Below are 21,907 nucleotides of genomic sequence, written 5' to 3' on the forward strand. Positions count from 1 at the left end.
TGAGTTAATTGTATTTTCTTAATGTAGTAGTTTTCACTTTAATATTAAAAGTAATCTGGGATTGCATTGGTATTGTTTTACTCTCCTGTGACTGGTCCAGAAAAATCGCGTCAGTCTTGCAACCAATCAGATCTGCAAAACGAAGACCCACCGCCCACAACTGGCCACTGGTGTCAACTTCCCGCGCTTAAACAGTTTGCTCGTTTTACTTTGAGTTCTCATTGACTCTTCTCATTTACCCTCGCTTTTATACTGGTGGTCAGACATCAAACTATTCATCTCGATATCGCAAGAAACTGGCAGCTGGTATTATTAGCGTTTATTCTCTGTTTAAAAAAAGCTGAATCATAAAACGAAGTCACCAAACTTTGAGGTAATCAAACAAGTGAAAATCAAACTACGTTTATATCTTGTCTCCTTCATTATTCTTTAGAAAGTTTTGTGTTCATTTTCTTAGATACCGGTCTAAGCAAAATGAAATCATTTCATAGAGAGTAAACCGTTTACATCCTCATTCTCCATAATGTGCTCTGTACGTCATTTCTTAAGGTACTGACAAGGAAAATTTGTTTAACAATCACGAGCTTCTTCAGGTAATGATGATTTCTTGTTATTCTCGCAACCTTAATGTTTGATTCAGGGGCGATATTGTGATGAGAAATGAGATTCTAGTCACCCATAGGGGACGTATGCCTTAGCTATTCTAGTTGGCACATCTCAAAGAAACGCTAATTCTGGGCTCATTACTCAGTCAGTCAGTTCCGTAAGCGTCAACCACTATAACTGATATCTCAGGTTCGAAATCTCTCTTCCTTGACGACGATGGTGTTTGATTCAGCAGGAAAGTTTCATGCGCCGTTTTGATTGTCGATTGACCGCACCTTACACGGAGTGGAGCCGGGTCGCTCATCACTGGTATAGAGATACTGCTAACGGGGGTTTTTAAGAATCCAAGCCACCACGGATATGGCGGAAAGGGGAGACAAACAGATCCGTGTTGTGAATGGACCATTTAGTAAAGATAAACGGCGCCTATTTGATATCATAAGAAGTGGACGTTTTCAGAGAAACTTTCTATCAGTCCCTCTCACTAAAGCTCTACCAATGCAAAATTTAACACTGTGGTTTGCACAACGAGCCTCAATGGACTGCATTGGTATCTGGTAGGAGCCAAGGAGGTACCGAGTCTGCTAATGCCCCTGAGTTTGTCCTTCACACTTCCTTCCAGGAAAAAATTGGACTCTAACAGCAGAAGATAGCAGAAGGTTGACTTACTCTGTAAGTGAATTAACACAACTAGATCGTCGCTAGTGTTCAGCTTTTTACACCGAATCTTGCACCCAGATTCTTGGGTTCCCACTGTGTTACGAAGGAAAGCTTGCAGGGAAGACAGGCAGGCCTCGTCCGAAGGGTGGAACAATATTGGAACAATATTGGAACCTCACCAGTAATCATCCTCTGATTCATCATATTCACTGCTCTCATCCAACATAAATTCTTCCATGTCCCACAAGTCCCAGTCTGTTTCAGACAGCGAATTTAAGATCTTTTGCCTCAACAAGACGATTTGAAAATCTGTGACTATCTCCGTGGGTAGACTTTGCTTTCTCACCAAACAAGCTACCTCACTGGAACTCAAAAGTCCAAATTCTTCCCCCATGAACGAGCTCTTTATGAACACCCTTGACGCCAGTTGACACAGCCGACATGTACTCTGACCAAACAGCATTGGAATCAAGCTGATTCCAAATTTCTTTAGGTTTAGTAGTGCCACATCATTCGCATTCCCGCAAGATGCATATTCCAAAAGTTCTAGCAGGATTTCTTCCAGAGAAAAATAACCTTTATCCACAAGTGGAGCAAGTTTGCGGCAAACTGCAGCCATGTCTTTTCGTCCAATGGCAGACCATGGAATAATTGATGCCAGAAGAGGAGAAATATATCTGGGATTCAAAGTAATTAGATTGTAACCAAAGTGCTAATAATTTGTGGATGGTAGGCTAAAAAAACTGAGGAAAAGGTTTCCCTTTACAGATAATTGTGGTACCTACTCCAATACATTTCTTCCTTTCATCATTGGCATTAGTAGTGAAAAAATGAGATTTTATCAAAGCTGAGCAAATATATCACAGCCACCATGTAGATTAGATTGAAAAATGTAGGCCAAAAACGTTCCCCTTAGTCAATTATTGGGATTTAATGGCCTGTTAACAAGTTCCATTTGCATGGACAGAGGACATGTACAAAACACTCAAAAGGCATTGAAAGAAAGCATTGCCTCTAAATTGTTATTTCTGTGCCATCCACAGGAAATAATAGAGGGAGGCTAAGAATTAAGCTTAGTTAATAGGACTTATGGTTGTAAGTATGGACCAATTTATAAGCTACTAGTGGGTAGAATTTCCATGGAATTCCTAGGAAATTGAACTCCAATTTTAAGTAATTTTTATCAACCCATTACTCACAAAAGTGACCAACACTGAATTTCTCCTTACAGCATTGATACAATATCAAGCAGACAAGTGATGAGAATTGAGGAAATATTAGTTGATCCAAAGCCAAATCTACAAACTTGTATTGCAAACAGTAAGGTGAATTACTAAGGAGATCTTGGGAGTTTAAGGGTTAATAATTTATTTACAAGTAAGATGGCCTTTACATCTTACCTCCCATCAGGTCCCAGGCCTCGCAAACTAGGATCAGCTCCATGATCAAGAAGAATCTTTGCAACTTCAAAGTTACCAGACTGCATGACATAAAATAGAGCTGTCCTACTGTGAATTCCACAGTGGTTAATCTAGATTAGAACAAAAAAAAGAACACAACTTTGTATTTGTCTGTACTACCATTCTTATTTCCATGCTCCAAGGATTTTTTAAAATTTTTATTCCCTTTTCTATAGAACTACACAACCACTGAGGAGAGGGGTGGGTTAATTTATGGACTGTTGTATGGTTGTGTCATTCAGGAACTGGTAAATTCTTAGACTGTGGTAGACCAAGTTCAAGTACATTTGCCAAACATTCCTGGGACTAGACATCAATTGCAAGACAAACTTTCCTTATTTACACTTTTATTTACAACTTGAACCAATCTTTAATTCATTGTTGAAAGTAGACCATGATGGGTTAGAAAACATGTACTGCCCTTTCAAATTCAAATTGAAAAATTAGAGAAAATTCGAGTTCATCACTCTCATTTTCACATCCTTCAGGTACTATGATTGGTTTGATATTTTTTCCTCATCAACTCTTTGTGTTATTTTTTAGTGCTGATTTGCTATTGTGATAATTCTTGGTTTTCACTGACTGGCTGACACTCTGCCATAAAAGGTCCTTACATTGATACAGTGGTGGTCAAACCTATTAACAGATATACCAGAAGAAAAGCAAACATTTCAGGAACATAACCATACCTTCACATCTTCAAATGATAACAAAAAGCGCACAGCTTCACTGATGTCATGATTAAAACAAGGTCCTTGCTCAATACCATCCCGCCATGGCAATGGACAACAAAGAGACATAAGGGGTGTGTTGCCATGGCAATCACTAGCCATAAGATCAGCACCATTGTCACATAAGGTCTGAGCCATACGCAAGTCTTGTGATCTTAATAGCGTTGAGTGCAATGGTGTCTTCATTTCTATGTCTCTAACATTAACTTCAGCTCCATGGCCTAACAAAAACCATGCCACATCTATCAGTTCTTCAACCAGGTCTGCTGTTTGTTTTATGCATTTTCCATGTACAGAGAGAGCATCGTATGTGGAGGCAGCTTCTTTAGTGAGTAGACTATTGTTGCTTGTTACAAGATTGTAAAAGTTCACCACACATTCCAGTGGTGATCTTCCTGGTCCTATGTATTCAGCACCACAGGTCTAAAGAGGGAAAACCAGCACTGTTTAGTAAAAAAAAAACAAAAAAGTAAAAACAAAAGTGTCTATACAGGGAGATAATACTATACACTAATTGACTGAGCAAGAGGGCAGAACGGGAAAATATATGGCTCGTGCAAATGACATATAAACCAAGCGCAGCAAGGTTGGTGTGTCATAAATGAGGGGCAAACATTTTCTTTTCCAGCCCTACCAAACTCTGCTAGTAAGCATTTTATAGTACGACTACTAAGAGTTGGAAATTTAAGAAGTTTAGTTCAACCAAAATAGGACATTCTTTCACACAAAAGAAGGGTGTGTGCTGAAAAGATACTAAACAGATTCTGTAGTAAAAACTTTCCTTTTTCCTCTTGAGACAGAAAGCAAAAGAGCAGTTTGAATGCAAAGCTGTATTTCTCTTTCCAGACTGGCTAACATTAACCTGTCCAGCCCTGCTCACTTCTATTGTATTGTGTGCACCAGGCTGGCCAAGTCATGTGATAACACAATATTATATTTGGGGAAATTGTACAAAAGAATCTGCTCTGAGTTGTATTACCTCTGGAATTCTCAAATTGGGATCTGCACCTTAAAAAGGAAAAAAAATCACTTGAGCAAAAGGAATATTGACCTTAAACTGGCTATATATCATAACAGTCCTTGCACTTTTTAAGTTGTTGGAAAATAGAGAGATTAAATGAGGTGTTGTTGACATAGCAACAAATAAATATAAATATTACAGTATATTCTTGAAATTAAGGGATGTCTTTACAAATCAATCACTTTAAGCTGAATAACACTGCAAACTTTAGCTTGTCCTGAGCTGTTAAAAGTAACTCAAACTCACACCCATCGAAGTATAGGATTTGATAGAGGTTAAGAAAGCTAAAGTTAAGTTTAATTTGGTCAGTTTCTATTAGTAAAAGGCATTGTCATTCAAATGTTGATAGAGCTAATATTAACACTTGAAAGATTTAAGGCAAAGTTCTTCCATAAATGACAAACTCACCTTTCTCTATTAATCGCAGAGCGATATTCAAGTGAATAGGCATGGCTTCGCCGTCGACCGTAGAATTTTCACCCGAAAGAACGATAAAAAGTGGTATCCTTTGGTAGAATCCCTCATCTAAGCACATTCCATAATGGCTGTCAATAAATTCTATTGCTTCGTCAAAACGTCTTGACTCCAGAGCCTGAGTTAACGGTGTTTCTCGAATTCCAAAAACAACATTGAAAGGTACTGCCGCCGCCATCTTGATTTGATTTTAAAAATAACCCATAATACCCTGTACCATTTGTTTATATGTTGAAATTCGAAAAAAACTTTGGGAACAAATCACTGGAACAAATTCTTCGAAACGGCGTCAGACTTTGAGTATTTATGAAGCAAATAAGAAACTCATTTTCATGGATGAAAGTTCACTGAAGGAAAAGCTCAGCTTTCACTGCATTGTGAAGTGTTTTCTTTTCGCCACAAACACCGTCTTGTGGGTAAGTGTCATTTGTAAAGTAGACCGCAGAGTTTAAGGAGCAACAGCTTAACCTCTTTTCGGCTTCAACTTTAATCTACATTACGGGAGGTTTTTCAGCAATGTCATAGACCTTGAAGGCGTATTTCACAATTCAGCTTGTAAGTAAACGGAAATTTTGTATTGATCTACTACAGATCTCTGGGAAATGATAAAGAAAAGTCCTTTCCTTGCCAAACTGTATCAGTTCAACTGAGTTCTTTACCCCTTATACCTCTAAGTATTATCTGCAAAATAACAAACCCATATATAATATTCCTATTTAAACTTAAGCTGGACTGGGTTCTCTGCATTGTGACTGACACTGAGAGAGGTTTAACAGGTCCAACTATTATGACAACAACCAGTCTCTGTTTTATGTACTGGATTTTGAACTAGAACCCACCCCACTTTTTCTTACATTGAAATTTTAAGGTATGGCTTGAGGCCTGCTTAGTTACTGGGACTTTGGAGTCTTAGTGTCTCTGGGAGTTTCTTCAGAGAGGGGTGAGAAAGCAGGGAGAATGATGTTATTCATTGGTTCAAACCATTTACTGCATAAAATTAATTCTTGTGTAGATTGTCAGCATTGTACTCATTGCCATTGGAGCCTGGGCTCATGACGAGAAGAGGGAGTACAGTGACCTTGACAGCCTGGCCTTCGACCCTTCAATTCTCATTATTGTTGTTGGCTGTCTGATGTTTGTAGTGACATTTTGTGGTTGTGTTGGAGCTCTCAGGGAAAATAAGATCTTGCTGCAAGTAGTGAGTGATGTTCCTCGTAGTTCTGTGGAGTCAATAAAATTCTGAAAACATCTTGATGAACTCTCCAAGCTCACTTTTCTCTGATTCCTGTTAGTAATGAATTATTTTCTAACTCTTTAGAAAGTTTTGTAAACTTACTTGTGAAGGTTATTAAGCTGTGCATTTGTAAAACCCTATATAAGTTTGGAGACCCTTTCATTTCATCCCATCTCTGTGATATTTTTTTGACACTTTGCTGTTTTGTTCTCGTGGGTGACTAGTAAGGAGACAAACAGTAGGCAAAACTGTATAACACCAAAAGTAATGGTAGCATAAAAGTAACTGCAACATGGGGTCAGCAGCCTTAATATCTATGCACTATATTTGTTTTTTTTTTTAGGACTGGTTGGTGGTTTTTAATAATGGTTCCTCTTCATTTTCTTCTAGTTCATGGGATCTTTGACTGTCATCTTCATTTTGGAACTTGTAACAGGCTTTGTTGCATTCTTCTTTGTTGACAAGGTATGTGCAACATTAGAGATGCTCTGATAATTTTTTTGTAAGCATCCTTTTCTCTTTTTTTTAATGTTGACTTATGCCAATGGCTGATACACAAGGTGTAGAATTTCTTAAGGGATGAGATTCTTAAAAGCTAAACTTGTCAGAGAGAAATATCAGGCTATGCAAGATCACATTTTGGAAGTGGGTTAAGGGTTGATTTCATATTCATGCATTGAAAAGGTAACTCCTGCATAGGAGACTGTTGACTCATATAGTTGATGGAGTGGAAACTGAAGGTTGGAAGTTAACCCCCTATCACCTTTGCAAGTTTACCTCCTGCAGGCAAACAAGTTGGCCCAAAGAATCCTTCAACTCATTCCAATGCAGCAAAATGTATTCTGTTGAAATCATAATATATTTATTATTAAACCTCACAACAAAACCATACCAAAGTTAGATCAACATGCAAATTAGTAGCCTATTTTTTGAAGTGGGACTACTGTGTGAGTAATTTAAATTGCTGCATTACTCTAGTCTTTATTAAGCACCTAATTTTATGCAAGTGTTTGCAGCAAAGCAAACTTGCTTTACCACAGGGGACAAACTTGGTAAGATGAAAGGGGACACACTTGCCATAAGGCAAAACCTCCATAGACAGCTGGAGCTTGCTACAGGTTTTTCAGTAGCTTGTAGAAATTAACAGTATATTAAAACTGCTTTTGGACAGGTTGCATCTCCCACATCATGCCTGAGATTAGTTAATAGGCATCATTGATGTTGCAATTACAATCACAGCCCCAAACATACCACCCTTTGTACCCATTTCAGCCCAATGATTTATGATTTTCATCAAGGGTTATCCCTTTGTTCTGAAAAAGCACTAATGCTCCAAATGCTAGCAGAAACAGTCTGTAGTTGCCAGCTTACATAATCAACTCAGCTGATAAAACCAAATTATTATGTAATACCTACCATGGAAAAACACCATAGTTTCTTTAGAAACTTATGCTCTATAATCATCATCCACAGACCAGAAGTAAAGTAAAGAAGGCAACTTATGATGTGATCATGAGATACAGAGATGACCCAGACCTGCAAAATGCTATCGATGGAATACAGAAGGGTCTGAAGTGTTGCGGTGGATTTTCATATCATGACTGGGAGCTGAATGAGCATTTTAACTGTTCTGCTAATACTGTTCAGGCATGTGGAGTACCCTTCTCTTGTTGCCGCAAGGTGAATAGCAATGGTAAAAGCTAATACTTCTGTTACTGATACTTCTACATAGTGCTATATTCTCTCTTAAAGCAGACATGATAAGGCAGAAGCAATGCAATCATTGTTTAGTAAATAATTAAGTCTCTGCATTGGATATCTCTCTAATTATAGGCCAGTACACATGATAAAAATACCATCCTTTCACTATCAGCAAAATGTTATGAAGACAGCGTGGCAGAGTGGTTAGGGTGCTGGACTTGTAATCTGGTGGTCCTGGGTTTAAGTCCTCCACCCTGCCATTCACTGGCTTTGTTCTTGGTTGCCCTAAGTTTATCTCCTCAGCTGCACATTGTAAATAGCCAACTGCTCTGCCTCCTACAAGTTGGGATTTTCAAGCACTTTATGTTTGTAATGTAACAATGACTCTGAAAAGCCCCGTGGGATCGAGTCAATAAAGTATGTATGTATGTAACATACCCAGTGTGTTTCTTAACACTGTATAACTTGATTACAATTATAATACCAGTAGTGTTGATGTTTTTTATTGATGAACAGGATCAGATCAATACACACTGTGGATTTGCAGTAAGAAAAGAGAAACTTGTAAGTATTGGTAATCTGATAAATCTTGAGTTGTATGCAGCTCATTGTGGAGGTGCTGTATGTAGCCTTGTAGCAGAGCCCCCTAACTTTTAATTGCCCAAGCTTATCTTGTTATTTATTCTACATCTGTTTGCTCACCTAAGCACAAGGAGTGCATGGGGGACATAGCCTTTGCTGGAAAATCAGGGAGCTTGGAAAAACACATCTACATCAATTTAGGAATTCAAAACATACCTACATGATTATAAGTACCTCAAATCTAATAAGTGCAAGTGGTAAACATTGCTAAAATGCTTTGTTTATTATCTTACTTGTGGCACATCTACACAACTTTGAACTCAGGTATGATAGTTTGTAAAAAAATGCAAATCTCAATAATTGCAATCCATCATAAACAATAATTTCAAATGAATAAATATAAATCTTCTTTCAATGGCACAGGAAGGGCCCACATAGGGAATGTAAGGAACAATGTGAAGCAATGCCAGACATACAAAATGATGGTAACAATAGAACAATAGACAAAGAGCAGTCCCTCCTTTATGTCTGTCATGCGAGTCTGAGAAAATCAAGAAAAAAATTGATATTAGGGTACCAGGCAGAACTCTGGAAGTGAGGCACATGAAAAGTAGCATGAAAATCACTCAGCCATGCAAGGTCAAACTCTTTGGCTTTGTCTTTAGTCCCTGCTTTTGTTTTTAATTTCTTAGGAAACAGAAGCTTCTCAGGTGATATACACCAATGGATGTATTGATAGTCTGACAGACTGGATTAACAGCAATCTTCACATTGTGGGTGGTGTTGCATTTGGGTTTGCTGTTATACAGGTAATTGGGCTAGAGTGTGCTTTAGCTTTTATGAACTGAACATGGCCAGTTCATATCAGAAGTGACAACAAGTGCAATCACCATCTGGCTAATAACATCATTCTTCCTGCTTGTTTCAGTTACTTGGAATTCTGGGAGCCTTTAACATGATCCGGGATATTGATGAAGTGTTGAAGTCACAGAACACCGAGACTGAGTTGAACTATACACTTTAAGAGGACCACAGGGACGCGCATGTGAAATAAAGGAGTAGAATTACACAGTTTGGCTTGCTGAACCTGTCCACAAAGTCAGGCTAAAAGTCTGCCACTTTGTGTACACTTCTACCACGAATGTCTGTGAGCAGCTCTGTGAAACAATTCTCAACTCAATTCTTCGAGTATTTTTTTTTGCTGGCATCACACCCTTCAGAAAATCCCATCAAGAGACCAGTGTGTTAGTGTAGGTGTAATCATGGTAGGAGTGCCGTAGAGTTCAATAAATTAATGGACTCCCATCAGTTGATGAGATTCAAGTATTCTTGTACAGAGTACAATGCTTGAATAGTAAAAACCTTTATTGCATCTTCTGATTGCAATTCAGCATTACAATGTCAACCCAAGAATTACATGGACCTACACTTTACTTTAACTTTGCTTTTTTTTAATACTTAACCTAACTACATTTAAAGAAAGTTCTGAACAAATACAGACATCAGCAGAGGAAAGGGAAATAAACACTTACACTACCAACTAATTCAGTTGTCAAAAATCATTCAATTTTCAAAATCTCTGTACAGAGGTAAGTTCCTTAATTTTTAATTGAGAAATCTGACTAGAACAAATAATTGCTGCCACTAGGTCCTATGAAGATTTGCTACAAATAAATTGTTAAACAAATAAATAAATTCCCTATATATTAAATAACCATTAATGCATAGCTACTGTATTATAACTTAATCAAATGTAATAGTTTTCATGTTGGGAACTTTGTTGAGTATTCCTTTATTCTCTGGAAGGAGGTTATTTCAGAAAAGCTTCAGCTTAATTAAAAATAATGACAAAACAGAAATACATGGACTGTAATAATTCTGAGGTTGCAAGCATAATGTGGAAGGACTCTCTCTCATGCTTATTTTACATGCTTGAAAATAGCTCTGAACCTTGAGGAAAAAAAATTTGCTATGCTAAGTGTAGAAGAGTCTTATTCCTTCATGACTAAAGCAAATTTAGTGAAGTTGCTGAAATACCAACAAAATAATTTTTGTGGTGATTATTAATTAAAAATTGTAAGAGAGTTAAATTTTAACAACTTTAAAATTTCTCTCCAAATTCCTAACACTTCTATGCTAACAGGCTACCTAGCTACAATTACAATTGGATTTCAGGTTTGTTGTTCCATTTACTAAACACACAATTTCTATTCACCAACCTCAGCATGTGATACTTACTGAGCTATAGAAAAGGATGCGCAAAACATTGACCAATTTTTGTACTAACATGTACAATTTACATAGTAAATTAACCACCATTACCAGTAACTCAGCAAATAGTGACAATGGTGGTGGTTTTCTTAGATTCCATTTCAATTCATTTCTGTCATGATTACCTCTCTTTACACTTGAGAATAAGCAAACATGACCAAATTACAAAAAAAGTGCAGCCTTACCTAACAAAACGAAACCAAAATTTTCACCAAGTGTGACAGAATGCTCTTTAGTAACTCGACTCTACCCAATTGATTCAACCCAAAATTGTTTCATGTAGTGTGACAGAATGACCCCAACCTTTAGGAATGACCCAAAATATTGTATTACCTATTGTGACAGATTAACTTCAAATTAAGTGACCTTAGTAAAAACAGTGACCCCAAAAGTGACAGAATGATTCAAAATTGTGTGACATTCCCTGCTAGTGTGACACCGAAATTGTGTGATCCAGAGTGACAGAATGATGCTCATGGGCGCGACTCTACCAAACAGAATGAGGGAAAAAATTTAAGATTTGGCGTGACAAAATGACCTCTAATAACGTCTAGTACCCAAACTTTAACACTAGAGAAGCCATTAGACAAGATATTCAACTTAAATAGACAAGAAAAAGACAATTAAAAAGATAGTCTAAACTCTTGCTTTCTATCTGATTTTCTTGCAAAAAAAACCTAGGCTTAATTCAGTTCATCATAAGAACAGACTTTGAAACACACAACACTCTATTGCATGCAGATAACGCTACCAAATCATGCTACGTCTTCACACAAAACGAGAGATATGGCCGTATCTTTGGGACGGGTTTTGACAGAGCCAGATGTGCAACAAGGTTATTAAGTTACTACCAAACAAATTAATCAGTTTTTAGGAAATACCGCGTGCAGGGTTTACCAAAGGATGGCTTACTAATGTTTTCTAAACTAAAGGTTCCGTTTATTGCCTGCAATAATACGAAAGTCAAATAACGCCATATCACATCCCTTCCCTCTCCCTCTTTGGTCAACCTTACCATTACCATTAAGCCCCCTTTTCCCGACCTACTCCTCCCTGTCTAATTCAGTTCTGTTGTTGAAATATTTTGGCTTGGTACTCCCGTGGAGCTCCACCGTGTCTCTGCCACTCGATCTCAAAATCTCTAACGGTAATCTCAGCCCCTTGGCGCAGCGCCAATCGTGTCTCGTCCAACTTCAGCTCACACATGTCCAGATCATCTTCCCCTGCGACCAGCAACAAGGCAGGTTTGCCGGGATGAATCTCCATTTGGCGCGCTATCCATTGTCCATCAAAGTGTGCAAACCTAACGGGAAGACGGACACAACACCTGCCTTTAAGCAAAACATTTTCATCGACATCAAACAGCATTACACGAGCAGTCCCTTCTTTATGGCAAAGTCCGACACGCGAGTAAAAAAATCGTTGAAAGATAAAATTTGTGTTAGCGCGCTGCGCCAATTCTTTTTTCGTTTCTCTCATTTTTGACTCGCGCGACATATTCCGTCAAAAATAAGGGACTCGTCGTGATCAAACATCATGGCTAAATCTTGCTTTACGCTGACATCAACAGCAAGGTTCAGACATGGTTTTTGACTACGAGGTGTCCCTTCGTTTCGAAAAATTTACTCAAATAATATAAAACCCTACTTCAGAAACCAGAAATAGTAACCATTAAAGCAACAGTGGCAGTCTCTGGTCATGTCCCTGATCCACGGTTTTTTTTAAACAAATTTTACAACTTGTTCTCACATAAATCGCTAACTAAACCTTTGGACGAAGAACCAAAACAGCAATAGACTGCCGAAAAAAGACTTGATACCATTGCACTTACCAAGATCCCTGTTTCTTGAACTCACTATCTCTATACTGATTGGACCGACGTACAAACGGTACACAGAAATATCTTTGCGGCCTTCGTGGGGGGAGGGCTGGAGAAGCAGTAGCCTGTTCTGGACGACTAGGTCGAGGAGGGAGGGGTGGGGCATTTTCCGCTGGAAAAAAAATGATTCGTTAGTTGGCAATGAGAACCTGAGATCTTTGCCTCTCCGATTCGCAGATCTTTAGAGGCTCCATAATTAAAGCTTCCAGTATTTGGTACGTGGACATAGAGTAGATTGAACCGAGTACCGCACGCTGAGAGAAAATGGTCATGAAAGGAGTCTGTCAAAATAAACGTCAAGAATTCGCACTGCTCGTTGTTTTGACCTTTCTGAGTTTGTTCGACCAATCAAATCAGTCTACCGCAAATCCCTCTGGGAAATCCTGAACCTACCTGCTACCATAATATCCTGTGGGGCCCTTTGAGGAGCACCTTCTTGGTCTGTGCCTCGGGCCTTGTTGGTTTTCTTCCACTGATGATAAACCTTAAGCCGCCGCTGAAACTCCAACCTGCAGGCTTCCAGAAGCTCAATGTCTGCAATCACCAGAACGGACAAAAAATAATAGGTTTGGGAGATTTCCTTGGTAGTGAATCTTTTTTTGGTAATAGTTACCCAGCTTTGTTTTTGAAAAAAATAAATGCAAAATGAACTGTTCGATTAATAAAAAAATGCATGAAGCGAGTTCTAAAATGCGCCGATTCTGTTTTGTTTATCTAAGGTGTGATAAGTATCTTGATCTTGATAACTCTTCGATGAGGACCGTTCTCCAGTCCTAGAGCCGACTGCTATCTTGGTAGCCTGTAAATGGACTGTGCTTCCTGTTCAACCAAACAAGAACACATCATAATGTTACTCACCGCAGGACGTGTTAATGGTATCCCGCAGTTCGGCATATTTCCAAGATGATAAGTCGTGCTTCTTTTTCTCTCGCGGTGGCAGAGCTCTGAAAGAAGAAAAAAAGACTTGAAAAAATAAAAAAGGATGGTAAAAGAACTGAATACAGCACTAGACGCTGGTCAGGATCACAGCCCAGGGAGAGGTAACATCAGGTGGAGAGTGTTTCCAGGATATTGGAAAAGCCGCTGTTAAAAAAGTGTCTTCAGCTCACCTCTGTAATGGTAGCTGGGGAGCCTGTTGCACTTCTGCGTCCAAAGCGTCAGGGTCCTGTGTAAGCCGTAAAGCTAGTTCCCGGTCTCTGCGTTCCTGTTCAATCATCGCCCACCTAAAGTAAACACAAGTCAACAGAGAACAAATTAAAAGAACCCGAGACTTGCTAGAAGGACGCTTCGTTTAACTGATTTCCAATAACTGAGAAACAGCTTTTTCTATTTCCTTCGTGAAAAATACAGCCAGTTTTTAGCATCATACAATGCTACGGCAATTTTTTAAATTTCTGTCAAAATCGAACCAGTAACTTACCTCCGTTGTTCCTCCTCCCTCGCTTTCTGTTCTTCTGCAGCTTTTACAGCCTAAATATAAATATGACGAAAAATGTAGATGAACACTACCCTTCAGCACTCACTGACCTGCTGGTCGTGGGTGACACACCAAGAGATGGGGTAATTAGTAATTTGAAGGAAGTGAGAGTTAAATGCACATGAGTCAAACGGCCCGTGTGTCTGTGTACTCATCCTCCTCTACGTCTGCCTTGTGTTTGTCCTTCATCAGGTTCGTTTTCCTGCCTGTTTATTCGTCTGTCTTTCTGTGCGCATGTCTGAATGTCCTCGCCTCAGCTAGTTTGACCGTCTAACTTAACATGTTTACCGCTGACCGACTGACTGTGACTGAGTGCCTTTTGGCCTCTTCCAGGCGTTCAGTTAGTAAAGCGAAGCGCGATAGTAGCGGAGGAGTGAAAAAACGAGAGAGAGAGTTGAGTCGGGTCGCGCAATGAACCCGACCCAAACCTCCCTCGTTTTTTCACTCATCCACAGTTTACTATTTTGTTCACCTGTAATTGTCTGTCCGCCTCTTCTTTCTCTCTTTTTATTCTTTCTTCTTCGTCCTTCTTGCGTTGCTCTTCCTCTTCCAGTTTCCGTCTCACCTCCATTTCCATTCGCCTGTTCGAAAATGTTTTTAAAAAGTTATATTTGGACCTTATTTGACAAATTTGAACTGCAGCCCTATTCAACTTACATTTTTCTCTCCTCTTCTTCCTGTTTTCTCTTCCTTTCTTCCTCTTCCCTTCTCTTTCTTTCCAGTTCCATCTGCTCTTGTATTTTTCTGAGTCGTTCTTGTTCCTCTTCGACCTTTTGCTTTTCTACTCGCTGTTCAACGTCCTTCAGTTGTTTGTTTAAATTACTGACAAGTCCAAAGTACAGTGTATCGATAGCATCTCGCTTCATTAAATTACCCTGCAGAAAACAAATTTATTTCAGTTTTAAACATAATCAAAGCAAGAAAAAAAGTTAACGAGCTTATGCCATTTCCGAGGTTGAGCAAAGCGCGCAGCCAGTGATATGTAAAAAATCCAGTTAATTCTCTCATATATATGTATCCACAACAGAGTTTGAACCCTGCCTTAATAATTTTCAGCTGGTAGAGAACAGTAAGTTATAAAAATAATTCGATCTTGATTTGTGTCGTATCTAGACGAAAATAATCATAATAAAAAAACACAACAGCTTTGTGTTATAATTTTACAGCAAGTTTACCTTGACTTTGATCACAGCATCATCAATGGCTTGTTTGAGTCCCTCCACGTTTTTAGCCAGTACGCTTTGGTCTTTCTTCAGAGAACCCACTAATCCAGAACATAAAAAAATATCGTGAAGATTAAACCACTTGCAGTTATTCAATAGGCAAGGGGAGGGGGAGGGTTAGCTCGAGTCTTACAGGTTAAGTGGCAGGCCCATAACTGCCTAGTGCCCATCGTCCATTTGTGAAGCAAGAAGGAGTTTGGAGAATTTCTACTTCAAAAGCTAGTCCATCCTCGTTAACCCCCAGCATTTCATCAGGCTTCCCTGGAAGTTTGCTTGTTCCCATTTGAACTCCCTCAGTGAAGAAAGGTATTGTGAAAGTAAAGTATCTTGTCCAGGAACACAACTCAATGACTCGGCTAGGACACGAGCAACTTTTTAAACAATTCTTTTTAAATATTTGTTATTTTATTTTAAATTTAGTTTTAAAAATTGAGTAAGAAATGATGTAAAAAGAGGGTCCCACATGCACACCATCCGGTCACTACATCCCCCACAGTAGAACTTTTACGAAATTAAGTGACACAATTATGAGTGCAAACAAACAAACAAAGAAACAAGAGAATCATTATCTCACCTAGTTTCCCTATATTATCGAGTTGCACCTGTAGTTTTCGGATCTTAATGATGCCTTGATACCTGGAAACAGTTCAAAATGATCAAACATCGATTAACCGACTGTCTTACTGTAGAGGAAAAAAAAAAACGAAGTCAAAGTAGCACACAGAGCAGGGATTTGAGGTTTGTCAAACATTCGGCTGTTTTCAAATTTGTCACCATAGATGTAACTACATAACGCCAACGACAAATTACTATTCAATCGCACGCCGCTTGAAAAGCTCTCTTTGTCCTTGAGGCTATTAATCCTTTGAACTCTAAGAATGGCTGGCTTCTAATTTCTTCTTACAGTACCACTGCTGAATCAAACAGTAAGGTCAGGAGAGTAAAGGAGATGATCACCAATTCAAGAAACTCTTGACTGATTTACAAATTCTCCTTATCAGCACCACAGGAAATGTATGAAGAAGAGTATGGAGACGATGCATACTGATGTTAGGATGTAAAGGGTTAAACTTTCGAAGATGCTTCACAAATAGATACAAATTTTCATAAAACGACCCTGCAACGAAGTTCCTAAGAAGAAAAATCCACAGCTAAAACAAAAAACAAACAAAAAAAGAACCGCTGAATTCGTAACTAACTTGAACAATCCTCAACGTAACACCTACCGAGGTTTGTGGCGACATATTGCCATAAACATTTTAACATTTTTCTGAATGCGAATGATAGCTGCTGCTCGGAATTCAATCTTCTTCATCACTAAAGATAACAAATGAAGAAGGAATAAGTCAACGAAAAAAAAAGGTATTACGACCGCCTCTAAAAACACAGGAACACACACAAAAAAGTAAAAGAGCCAATGAGGATCCAAAGGTATCAAGACTAAAGCAAAATGCCTCAAGCACCGGGAAAACGCGACTGACCCATTGATTTAACTCGGTGCGAGTTTGCTGAACTAATCACAAGGCCCTGTTTGTCAGAGACTGAGGTCGATCAAAGGTAAGATTTTTTGTTGACAGATTTGTGAATGTGAATGCAAACAAGCGTATCCCCTTTCATCAAGAATTTTGTACTGAGGTGTGGGAAGAAATCGGTTGTATTTGAAAACTTGAGAATTATGACATGCCCGGGAAACTACATTATCGTTGCCACTGAAGGCATTCCCGACACAGTCAAGCAAAATCGACCCCTCAACTTTGGCACTATCTAACAAATAACTCTTTCTTAACCCAGTCCAAAATTTCAGATCTGACTCCCTTTCAAACGCCATAAAAGCCTAAAAGTCTTATACTTTTGCGCCCAGACTTTCCTAAACATCGGCCACTTCCCAGAGATAATTTATATGTAAGATGGAAAAAACCACAGAACTAATACTAAAGAGAAATAACAAGGACGATTTTAAAGTATGGAGTAAGATTAACATGGCTTAGAAATAAGTCCTTTGGAGCTTAAGCACTGACTTTTACTCACACTTGATGACAGACAACGTTCCCCAGATTGCTCGTCTCCAGCGAGTTCGGATCAACCAAGTAAGAACTTTAGAGATGATATTCTTTAGGCTCTCAGGGTCTGAATGCATAATCTCGTCAAACTCTGCAAACTACAGATGAAAGAATTGAGAACAATGTCAAACATCCATCACAAATTACAGGGACGAAGGAAAATCTGCGTTCCCCGTGAACATTCCAATTCCAAGCGGTTCGTAGTTTCATGGTGGCCGAATACTCAACCGCTGAGCGACAGGGACTCGATGGCCAGCTACTTTACAAACAAGGATCGCAAGCGGCAAGCTTCCAGTCCAGCCCTATGCTGTGATAAAGCATGTCCCAAGCCTTTAATGTGGCGATAAGGAAAGAAATACGGTGAAAAGGTCAACTAAGCTATGCGTTAGAGTATTACAGTTTTGCAATATCTTCCTTTTTCTTCGAAGTGTCATTTAATCATCGATATCGGAACCTTGCTCTACGGCGCGAGTTGAAGTCATAAGTATTGCACATAGCAAGAAATATGCACAAATTCGTTGCTACTGTAAGAAACACACCACATGGAAAGCGTAGAATGTTGTCAAAGTTTAACTTTTTTTTTTCTACTCTACCTTGCCAGGGCGAAAAAAAATCTTAGAAAGGCCAAACTTGTAATCTTTGCTATCCATACCAAGGGCATGAAACAAAGCCTGTCCACAAAAAAAACAAGAAATCGTCAACTTTTAGAACAGAGTACTGCTTTAACACAGTTTTTAGATTACTTGAGCCTCAAAAGTAATTGATGATTTCTTTGATTCTACTTCGCTACGCTTTGTGATTGATCCGGAACACTAGCGCCACGTAACCACCAACAAGATGCAAACCTGAAAAAAATCTCAATCTAGTCACCCCCGTTTTCCTGCTCTACCAGCCCTTTATCTGTTTGAGTTCTCATTTGCTTGTTGTGATAAGTACGCTTGTTCTGGCCAAAATGATTACTTTGGTTTTATACATGATGAAATGTTTTCGTTTGTCTCACCATGTAGGTGCTTAAGATATGGCTTACGACGTTTCGGCCACAAACTGCTGTTCCTCATCAGGACATGAGGTCGACTGCTAACGAAGCATTACGCTCAATTTTGATTGGCTGATTTTAAACAGTGGCGATTGGCTCATTTCTCCAAAGCAGCCGAGTCAAAACACAAATTACTGTCTGTAACAGTCAATAGTATTCGTTACTTACCTTGCAGAACATCCTTGGATCAAGTCGCGCAAGTCGAGGTGGTAAATAATCTTTGTACCTAAAAGGTGCACAATAAAAGTTGTTACACATGCATCAACACCTAATGGACATAGGAGGAATTTCATGATAATACCAGGCAAGGGAAAAATGTTATCTGGCTTGATGTTGTAAATAATAAAAAACTTACGTCGTAACCTAATTCATTAAGATCATAGAGCGGAATCAAGATTCCAGTTCTCGGTATTCTTCGTTCTCTAAACCATCTCTACTCACATTTGGTAAAGATCTTTGAATGGTGCCCTTGATGGCCAGCCATCCTGCATCAAATTCAGCACAGAAACCATTCCAGCGCATTCCAGTTGACTCAAAATTGAACCACCTTCAAAATCCCGCGCGGTCATCTTTCCATTTGGTTTGATGCATCGAATAAAACTTGCCCCCTAAACACGTTCAGCAAACACAACAAAATGAAAAAAGACAACCACCTGATTGTAGAGCGCAATTTTTCTACGATTGCATTGAGTGAAACTTTTTAAGGTGAATATTACCTGGTGAGTTAGAAAATATATTGAATTTCACTAACCGTTTTGTCGAGTTTCTCCATCAGTTGATTCAATTGTTTCTGTCGATAGATGATAATCAGTAAATTGGGTATTAAAATGGTTATTGAGGCACAAGGACATCAATGTTTCGCATGATGGATAATTTACAGTATTGCTCATTCGACTTTCGTCTCTCCCGTCAAATCAGCCTTCAAAACACATACAAGAACGGTAAATATAATTTGCACTAAAGGCCCAGTAGTAATTTATCACCTGGGAGAGGAGGGGAGGGGAGGGGAGGGGAGGGGAGGGGAGGGGAGGGGAGGGGAGTAAGGATTCCGAGAAGAATAACGTGGTTTTCAGGGAAACGTAGGGGGGAGGAGGTCAGTAGTCGCCAAGAGGGTATAAAGAGAGGACTATAGAAAATTGCCTAGCAATTATCCGCCAATGAAGGGGGGAGAGGGAGAGGGGGAGAGGGAGGGGGAGGGAGGGGGACAAGGGGAGAGGGAGGGAGGGGGAGAAGGGGAGAGGGAGGGGGGAGGGAGGGGGGAGGGAGGGGGGAGGGAGAGGGGAGAGGGAGGGGAGGGGGGAGGGAGGGGGAGAGGGAGGGGAGAGGGAGGAGGGAGGGAGGGGGGAGGGGGGGGGAGGGAGGGGGGGAGAGGGAGGAGGGAGGGAGGGGGGGAGAGGGAGGAGGGAGGGAGGGGGGGAGAGGGAGGAGGGAGGGAGGGGGGGAGAGGGAGGAGGGAGGGAGGGGGGGAGAGGGAGGAGGGAGGGAGGGGGGAGAGGGAGGAGGGAGGGAGGGGGGAGTGGGAGGAGGGAGGGGGGGGGAGAGGGAGGGGGGAGAGGGAGGAGGGAGGGAGGGGGAGAGGGAGGGGGGGAGAGGGAGGGGGAGAGGGAGGGGGGAGAGGGAGGAGGGAGGGAGGGGGAGAGGGAGGGGGGAGAGGGAGGAGGGAGGGAGGGGGAGAGGGAGGGGGGAGGGGGAGAGGGGGGGGGGAGAGGGAGGAGGGAGGGAGGGGGAGAGGGAGGGGGGAGAGGGAGGGGGAGAGGGAGGGGGGAGAGGGAGGAGGGAGGGAGGGGGAGAGGGAGGGGGGAGAGGGAGGAGGGAGGGAGGGGGAGAGGGAGGGGGGAGGGGGAGGGGAGGGAGGAGAACATTACAAAACCTTATTGGGGAATCAGGTAAATTTGACCGTGACACAGCCAAAATCCTGACCCTCTCCGCCCCCTGCTTCACCCTGCGTTTTAAAATGACAACTGACCAGTCCTTAAGCACTTAAATATAAAATGAAAATTGTCAAAAATGAGGTGAACTGTAGTTTTTACCCTGAATTTATTGCCAACGCTGATGAATCCAAGTTTCCTACTGCCTGACCGAGTGATAGGAGAACCGAACGACAACGAGCCGATATCGTTATTCTTTGGTGCTACACCTGGGAACAAACTCTTGAGGAAAGAGTCCTTGCTGTCTTGTATTAATTCTTCCAGATCACTATGAAGAGCATCATTATCCTTCTCTATAAAATCCGACTGAAATGAAACCACAGAGCAAGGATTTCACTAAATGAAAAACAATGGTTCTTGTGTAACGAGAGAAGAAAATATCCGGCCAGAAAGTTTGAAAATAAAGGTAAAATGAACGTTTTCGTTTTGTTCGCAGTTTACAAACTAAGCTTACTTCATGAAGAAGTAGGCACATCTTTTACCAACCTGATGTGTAAAGCACATTACGAATTGACTGACTGACTGAAACATTTAAGTTACTTCTTGGACAAATCATCAAAGACAGAGTTTTCAGCGATTGCCACACAGGTCTTAAAGCTTTGTGTTATCATTCGCTGACAAAAGAATGGCTCTATAATTACCCATGGTAAGTATCTATAAACTTACTGTTTGGTAACAGACAGCGCCGGCAAAATGTCGTATAAGGAAGCCCTCATCGTCTCGCATTTTCTTGTGGTAAATCAGATGAGATTTTCTGGGGAGCTAAAAGGTATGAACGCTTAATAAGTTTATTATAGTTTCCTTTTAATGCAACAAACCCTCATGAACACAGGAAATTAACTTTACATGGGCGTGCTGTACCCAAGAGAGATTTCTAAGGTGCAATTAACCCCTTCTTCGTGAAGAAAAAGTGAACATATTAACATTATAACAACCTGACTTACATTAGAACGCCATCAGGACAATGAGAAAAGAACCACCCAACCTACCCCTGCTAGAACACCCCACCTACTTCCCCTGGTTTAGTTGAGTCTTTATCAACAGAGGCAGCATGACTGGGTGGTTAGTTGTCTTATGCTGTTGCTCCTGGGTTCGAGTCCTCTGCCCAACCTTAATTTGCTCCCAGCTCCTTCGAGTGATAACTCCTTAGCTGCGCTTTCCAAATAGCCCACTGATCTATCTACAAAGATATATGGCATCAGTTGAGAGAATGAATGATTTGATCAGGTACCCACCGCCAACCGGAAGTGGTTCTTGTGTTTTTGGTGAAGTTCTCGTGTGAAGTGTTCTGCGGTGGGTTTAGGGAGCTTGCTCTCCTCGTCCAAAATGTCAATAATTCCTGTCTTTTTTGCTTCAATAAGGGCTGCAATTTGAAGAAACCATTAACATATGTGCTTAAAAATACAATATTTCCTCACGGTTACTCGTCATATACCAGAAATGAACTTTGGAGCAGAAATACATATTTCTTCTTGGTTCTATTAAACTTAATTAAAGTTTTGGTATTTAACGCTTGTTTGTTGGGTTTGTCTTAGTCCGTCTCTCTGTCTGTCCGTATATCAGG

The 21,907-nt window shown here is 40.2% G+C and overlaps 3 protein-coding genes across 3 annotated transcripts in view; 1 reads left to right on the forward strand and 2 right to left on the reverse strand.

The window, feature by feature from the left end:
- LOC131793765 (ankyrin repeat and KH domain-containing protein mask) lies at nt 1–5,189 on the reverse strand. Its single transcript, XM_059111245.2, has 5 exons — nt 4,887–5,189; nt 4,437–4,465; nt 3,416–3,880; nt 2,667–2,797; nt 1–1,943 (listed from the first exon to the last, which is right to left on the reverse strand). The coding sequence occupies exons 1-5, from the start codon at nt 5,128–5,130 to the stop codon at nt 1,442–1,444; spliced, it is 1,371 nt and encodes a 456-aa protein (XP_058967228.2). The 5' UTR covers nt 5,131–5,189; the 3' UTR covers nt 1–1,441.
- LOC131793766 (tetraspanin-33-like) lies at nt 5,164–9,821 on the forward strand. The gene is made up of 7 exons (XM_059111246.2): nt 5,164–5,368; nt 5,965–6,150; nt 6,577–6,651; nt 7,660–7,866; nt 8,404–8,451; nt 9,162–9,278; nt 9,398–9,821. The coding sequence occupies exons 1-7, from the start codon at nt 5,285–5,287 to the stop codon at nt 9,491–9,493; spliced, it is 813 nt and encodes a 270-aa protein (XP_058967229.2). The 5' UTR covers nt 5,164–5,284; the 3' UTR covers nt 9,494–9,821.
- Nucleotides 9,817–21,907, reverse strand: part of LOC131793764 (unconventional myosin-VI) — a 19,919-nt gene continuing 7,828 nt past the window's right edge. Inside the window, exons 15-33 of the mRNA XM_059111244.2 lie at nt 21,579–21,706; nt 21,010–21,105; nt 20,446–20,649; nt 19,167–19,205; nt 18,857–19,023; nt 18,584–18,641; nt 17,973–18,050; nt 17,348–17,477; nt 16,546–16,636; nt 15,894–15,955; nt 15,272–15,360; nt 14,754–14,971; nt 14,569–14,677; nt 14,040–14,089; nt 13,729–13,842; nt 13,478–13,563; nt 13,013–13,153; nt 12,572–12,731; nt 9,817–12,043 (exon numbers count right to left, since the gene is read on the reverse strand). Of these exons, the coding sequence (XP_058967227.2) occupies nt 11,803–12,043; nt 12,572–12,731; nt 13,013–13,153; nt 13,478–13,563; nt 13,729–13,842; nt 14,040–14,089; nt 14,569–14,677; nt 14,754–14,971; nt 15,272–15,360; nt 15,894–15,955; nt 16,546–16,636; nt 17,348–17,477; nt 17,973–18,050; nt 18,584–18,641; nt 18,857–19,023; nt 19,167–19,205; nt 20,446–20,649; nt 21,010–21,105; nt 21,579–21,706 (2,261 nt within the window). The 3' untranslated portion in view covers nt 9,817–11,802. The remainder of the gene's footprint in view (nt 12,044–12,571; nt 12,732–13,012; nt 13,154–13,477; nt 13,564–13,728; nt 13,843–14,039; nt 14,090–14,568; nt 14,678–14,753; nt 14,972–15,271; nt 15,361–15,893; nt 15,956–16,545; nt 16,637–17,347; nt 17,478–17,972; nt 18,051–18,583; nt 18,642–18,856; nt 19,024–19,166; nt 19,206–20,445; nt 20,650–21,009; nt 21,106–21,578; nt 21,707–21,907) is intronic.

The sequence above is a fragment of the Pocillopora verrucosa genome, chromosome 9 (assembly GCF_036669915.1).
Source record: "Pocillopora verrucosa isolate sample1 chromosome 9, ASM3666991v2, whole genome shotgun sequence".
In the NCBI taxonomy this organism is placed as follows: Eukaryota; Metazoa; Cnidaria; class Anthozoa; order Scleractinia; family Pocilloporidae; genus Pocillopora; species Pocillopora verrucosa.